A 6523-nucleotide genomic window follows, 5' to 3' on the forward strand; every position below is an offset into this window, starting at 1 on the left:
TATATATATATTATATATAGGCATCACAAATCCACCACTAATCTATGGTCTGAGATTGTTCTCATCTTCATTTTGTGTTTAGAATTCACACCCAACAGGAAATGTGCTCGACAAACAGGAAGCGGCAAACGAGAGCGATTAATGGTTGTCATCACAACCAGCTGAAACTCAACACACTGGACGCGATAGCGACGGCTGCGCTGCAAAACGTGCTTGCAGGTCGCTTGTCTTTAAGAAATTTGACAGGTTCTTCTGCTTCTTGTGAAATTTATTGATGGTTATCAAAAAAATGAATGGTCTGCATTACCACCGTATAAACTAAACAAATCTTGCGATGCTAATGGTAATGAACAACAAACGCACGCTAACATACGACTTTGAGAAAAAAACTTAGTTACAACTTCATGCCGGCGCCAACAAACTCCCATACAGCTGCCTTTTTATGTACATTAGTAATCACTTCATGAAGTGTCATAATGAAAAGTCTGACAGCTAAAATAAAGTTTAAAGTGTTAGCTAACTGCAGTGTGTAGCATCCTCTCCGCTCATTGGTCAGTCAATGAAACCCTCGCTGACAGTGACAAAAGTTGAACATTATTCAACTTTTATGTTGCGTCACAAGCTGGCGTGCGCACATCTACGGTACATGAAGGAGTTTCACCAGTCGCTTGGCCGGAGGAGGGCGAGCAACTCATCGTATAAATGCCTTGCTTCTTCTCGTGGCAGCGTCACAGTGCCACACATAGGCCTGGCGTAGTTACTACAGCGTTTCGAGTTATTTTAAAATCAACAAATACATAAAAATATTTTTTTGAAAAACTATTTTCTGTGTGAATTATGCAATGATAGATTGTTAAACTGGTCTCCAGTAAATCTCCAGCAGCTGACTTCACCCAGTAACACCTTCAACACACACCATCTCTCTGCTTGTTTGCATTTTTATTATAATGACAAGCTTTACTCCTTTTTTTTTTTTTGCCTGTAGCCATCCATTAAGGGAGAGGATAGCAGGTAAAAAGAAAAAAAATCAACATCTGGCCAACCCAACTTTTCTGCACTCCTCTGAATGTTAATGAAGCTGAGGCATTAATCACCGCGGCGACAGCAGATAAACAAAACGCCCTTTCAACCCATCTGCAGTTAAGGTAGGAGAGAAAAAAAACATTAAAAAAAATATAGATAAATGGTTTTGAGTGATTAAAGCAGTTTGATAAAGAACAGAATTCTGCCATCTTTGTTATTCTAATATTTTTATCTGTAAACAACCCAATTAAAAGAGCAGCTCTTAAAGAAACCCAACACACACACAGGGAGAGAAATATGGAAATGGACAGAAAAATAGGCAGCAGTGTACATCCGCCCCCCTCCTGAGTTCAAACACACAGAAGATGTAAACACGCACGACTCCTTCAGCTATTCTTGATGAGAATGGACGTGTTTGGAATGGAGAAGGTGAAACTGTGTGACATACAGATTTTTCGTGGGTGGCCGGTGAAGGGAACTCGATCTCCAAAACATCCCGAAGGTTGTGCAAGACGCTGGAGTCCGGGTTCCTGCCAGCAGACCACAGACAGCTCCTTCACACACTAATTAACCACATGCAAATGAGCCTGCAAAGACACTGGGGGATGATCAGGACACTTCCACCACGGCTACACAACAGGAAAAAAAAAAGAAAAAAAAAAAAAAACCACTTCCTCACACTGAGGGAGAAGTTGTTTTCAGAGCAGAGTGTCACGCAGTGATGCAAATGTTAAAATCCTGTGGTGAAAAGCAAATCAAAATGAGTAATCATGTTTTTTTTTAATGCTGGGGTGATGAACAGATTTCTTTTTCTCAAAGCAGCTGGTTTTCAATTTAACAGTATTCTGCTGGATTTACAGATTATCCTAAACGTGTCAAACAACATAAAAACTAAAGTCACTTTTAGGCCAAACTGAGCTACTTGGGAGTTTTTTTTCTCAAAATGGCTTCAGTGTTTGATTAGGGACAGTACAGCTGCTGGTATTAAAGTAATATCTTACCTAAACTTAAAAATCTGGAGCAGTTTGCTCACTGGGAGCTAAAGAAAATACATGTGACTGAGTGCAGAAATCTCAGAGTTACAGAAACTAGTTGACTGCTGGGATTTTGTCAAAAGTTGTGCAACAAAACATACAGTTAAGTTGTCATGGCTGGTATCTCTAGAGCTGCTTCATTTTTCCACTCATTTTGTTCACGAACAACTCAAAATAATTACCTTTATAGTCAATCAATTCTTTCAAGTTTCAGTGACCAGCTGTGAGTTTTTCTCTGTTTAAGGGGTACGATTGCTTTTATCTGTCTGTAATTACAGTAAATATTCAAATGTTTTTTAGTTTTTGTAGATATTATTATTATTATTAATAATAATAATAATAATAATAATAATAATAACATCCTTATTTTACCAGGTCTATCCCATTGAGATCAAAAGATCTCTAACAAGAGAGACCTGGACAAGACTGGCAGCGTATAAAAAGACAGAGACTCAGTTACAACACATAATCCCAATAAACATAAACTTACAGCAAAACAAATGACTGTTAAAAAATTGCACTTGTAACATAAGGGGATCAATCATGGTCTTAAACACATCAGAGATACTAGAGTTCTAAGTTTAAGCTCTGATTACAAACTTTTCCATGAGATTGGAGCAGAAAAGCTGAAAGATGGTCAGTGTGTAGAAATAATGTTTAAAGTGCCAGTGACATGCATTTCTTACACAGCCAAAAATAGTAAGAAAACACATTTTTATTTGAGAAATTTGGCAAATTACACATGATTTTACCCATTTAGTCACATAACTGGGCCTGTGTGTGTGTTTGGGGGTGGGGGCATAGATGCATATACACCTCATATGTACAAGAAAAAAAACTTTTTGCTCATTTCATATAAAATAGGTTTTAACTCATGATCACTAATGATTCAATGAATCAAAATTGACCAATTTAAAAGATACAAGATTACAATACTTGTTCTTTTATACAGTAAAGTGTTTACCCTTACCAGGTGAGTTTGTGCAGAATGCTGGTGCCAGAAAGTCATAAGTTTCTATACATAAATAATTCAATAGTATCAGGTGCGCATTAGTATTTCAATTTGGGGTGTTTAAAAATGTTTTAAATACCTAATATTATTATATTACTATCTTTCCAATAAGATTAAGGGTAATGTAAGGCAGTATATAGCTTAAAGCTTCAGTCTGTAATTTGTCTTTATTCAATTTTTTCAATTTCTCTATCATTCCCAAAACAATAATCATCTCCTGTAAAAATCCAACACTACTTTTTTTAATTCTTCCATCTGGTTGAAACTGCAGAAGGAAAATAATCACAGCAACTCACTGAAGGTAAAAAACATACAATATTTGACATTTTAACAATGACACTCAAACTGTCTTCAGGTACAGAAAACAGAAAAAAATAACTACTCACCACGTGTGCATGTTGGCGTTCAGTTTGCTCCTCAGTGGCGTCACCACTGCAACAACACAACAGAATGGATGTGAGCTCTAATAGTAACTTTAAATTAGAGTGGAAGTGTGTTTTCATGCGTTTGAAACCTCTACAGATGCTTCAGGATTGTTTATAAGCTTTCAGAAAATTAATCAGTCTGAAGAGTCGGCACTCGGCATCTCCTCCAATGCTGGCTTTTATTTGACAGCAGCCCCGGTGCAGGAGCGCCGCTGCTGTCACATCTGAACCACGGCCGCTTCCCGTTCCACCGGGAGCCTCGTCTCTCTGCACCGCATCACCATCAAATGTATTTTTCCTACATGCAAACAGCAATATTCCTGTGTAGCCTTCTGTGTTTGAAGGTCGCCGCCTGCCTCTCGTCTCGGTGGCTCTGGCGTGCACGCGTTTAATATCTTTTGCGTCACATTGCTAGGCAACAGGCGTGGAGTTTCGTGACCCTGGGTTCATGGGAACGATGGTCGCCAATTGACAGAAACTCAAACAGAAACGTGAGGCTCAGAGCTCTGCGGCTGGCTGCGCAGTCAGAGCAGCGAGGATGGAAATGGACTCCAACACGTCAACAAACAGCTGTCAGCACACAACTACACACACCTGCTGCAACACAATCATCAGCATCAGCACACAGTCAACACTCAACAAGGGCCCACTGACATCTCTTATTTATTTCCAAATTCAGTTTTTCTGTTATTTGTTTAAACTCCACGTTTTATGTTGCGACTATATATATCTTCTCCTAAATCTGTTGTTTTGTATAGAGAATTAAAAATGAACAAATCCACAGGGGAGAATCAAGTCTCAATCAAAACTTGGCCGCAACTCTTTTTATTAAAGGGATCCATGATTAGTTGGAACATTAGACTTTATTTGATAAACATTTATTGTAACTGTAAAATAAGGACTAAAGATACTGTAGGATGTTTAGTTTTTATCATTTTTAAACTAAAAGTTTAAAAGTAGATTACACGGATGGAGCCATTTTATTTACACACAAAGTATTCTGGGTAAATGATGACATGGATAGGTCCTCTGTGTGAGGCTGCTAGTGAGCTATATCCACCCTGAAGGTTAATCTTGGCAATATCTGATGATCGACTCTTTTAAATGAAACCAGAGAGCGTTGACAGAGAGGAGAAGGTAGAAATGACAGCCTGTAACTGAAAATATGGATGGAGGACAACAGAGCTGCTTCATGGAAGAAGAACCTCAGCTTAGCCTGTTAGCTTTAGCATTAGCCCCGATGCTATCATCATATATTTGTATTAGCTCAGCGCTACACATTCTCCTCTCATCACTGAGGTCCTCCATCCACATGACAGAGAGGGGAACACAAAAATGACTCAGTCTGTAACTGAAAATATGGATGGAGGACCTCAGTTTAGCTTGTTTGTCGCGCTAGCACCGAGCTAATACACATAAGGCAATATAGCGTGGGCGCTAGCGCTAAGGCTAACAGGCTAAGCTGAGGTTCTTCTTCCATAAAGCAGCTCTGTTGTCCTCCATCCATATTTTCAGTTACAGGCTGAGTCATTTCTACCTTCTCCTCTCTGTCAACGCTCTCTGGTTTCATTTAAAAGAGCCGATCATCAGATATTGTCCAAGATTAACCTTCAGGGTGGATATAGCTCGCTCACACCGATGACCTATCCACGTCATCATTTACCCAGAATGCTTTGCATGTAAATAAAATGGCCCTGTCCGTGTTTAAATTTATTTTTAAAAATTATAAAAAATAAACATCCTACAGTATTTTTACAGTCTTTATTTTACAGTTAAAATATATGTTTGTTAAATAAAGTCTAATGTTACAACTAATCATGGATCCCTTTAATATAAAAAATCCAATCTTTTAGTAAAATAAAATGCTCTTTTACAACTTGTTTGTTGTTTAATACCGTGAGCACACGGTCATGAACTAATGTCATCATTCCATCATATTACTGAGCCACAGCACTTCTTCACATGTCGGTGGTTCTGCCTCTGATACCACCTCGGTGGGCACATCAGAGACGGGCTGATTTCGATCCACCTCACCACTTCGGTCCGTTCATGCCCCACCGAGGCAGCAGGAATGTGTCTAAGTCCTGGACGAAGGTGTCTTGTGAAACAGTCTAAGGTATTTGTTGGATCTGCAAGTGGTCCGAGTTTTTCTCTGTGGTTCCAACCATTACTCATGTTGTTTTATCATTACAGTTTGATAAGATCTGGGGTTAAATATGGTTCCAAAGCAGCTACTGACCAAAACTCTACCATACATCAACTTATGAAGCCCAAACAGATTTTGGGACTTTAGTAAAATGATGACAAAATGTCTACATTTTGATGTGTTAACTGTATAAAATTAGAAGAGTAAAAAAACAGATCAAAACAAAGATTAAAGCTGCTGCGAGTGGCTCATTAGGGTCAATGTGATATCTAAACTCCCCGTGGATTGCTGTGTTAGAAGTGGCAGGTGGAACTGAGTTTTGTTTTCCAGGCACAGATCCAGCTCTGGTTTGGCTCTGCAGCTAAAACAGTTACGATTTTTTAGAGAAAGCAGTTGAATTCAAGTGTTGGTGTAACAGAAATAATATAGAGTTTTTGTCCTGCCTGAACATCCACTCAGAACTGTCTTGTCCGGAGATGTACCTACCGTGTTCTGCTCCAAGCAGGCAGCACTCTGGAAGCATCCTTGGGTGTCTGGGATCCACTTCCACTCTGATGGACACGTTGTTTTCTAAACATGGACACAGGAGAGACATTATTAAAACAATATACCTTTTATACACTTCACAACAAATATTTGAGCATCTGATGTTTCTACAAAGGAAAACTTAAAACAAACATGTCCTGATGCATCTCAGTAATAAAGGTATAAAAAAATCAAAAAGAAAAAATAAGTAGGTCCTCTGGATGGGTTCTTCTTTAGTGAAAATGTTCAAAAGAATGAACCAGCACAGATGAGCTACGTCGTCGGGTCAGGACTCTGCAGTTTACACTCATCTACAGGTCAGGACTCTGCAGTTTACACTCATCTACAGGTCAGGACT

At 38.9% G+C, this 6523-nt stretch overlaps 1 protein-coding gene across 3 annotated transcripts in view; it reads right to left on the reverse strand.

The window, feature by feature from the left end:
* Positions 1–6523, reverse strand: part of fancl (FA complementation group L) — a 52416-nt gene that overhangs the window by 2059 nt on the left and 43834 nt on the right. For 2 of the 3 annotated variants that reach the window (XM_014021493.1, XM_014021494.1), the window contains 3 exons: positions 6127–6210; positions 3456–3501; positions 1472–1553 (listed from right to left, as the gene is read on the reverse strand). In XM_014021493.1, coding sequence (XP_013876947.1) covers positions 1472–1553; positions 3456–3501; positions 6127–6210 — 212 coding nt within the window. The remainder of the gene's footprint in view (positions 1–1471; positions 1554–3455; positions 3502–6126; positions 6211–6523) is intronic. The other variant, XM_014021495.1, reaches the window with a different exon arrangement.

The sequence above is a fragment of the Austrofundulus limnaeus genome, unplaced genomic scaffold, assembly GCF_001266775.1.
Source record: "Austrofundulus limnaeus strain Quisiro unplaced genomic scaffold, Austrofundulus_limnaeus-1.0 Scaffold295, whole genome shotgun sequence".
Classification (NCBI taxonomy): Eukaryota; Metazoa; Chordata; class Actinopteri; order Cyprinodontiformes; family Rivulidae; genus Austrofundulus; species Austrofundulus limnaeus.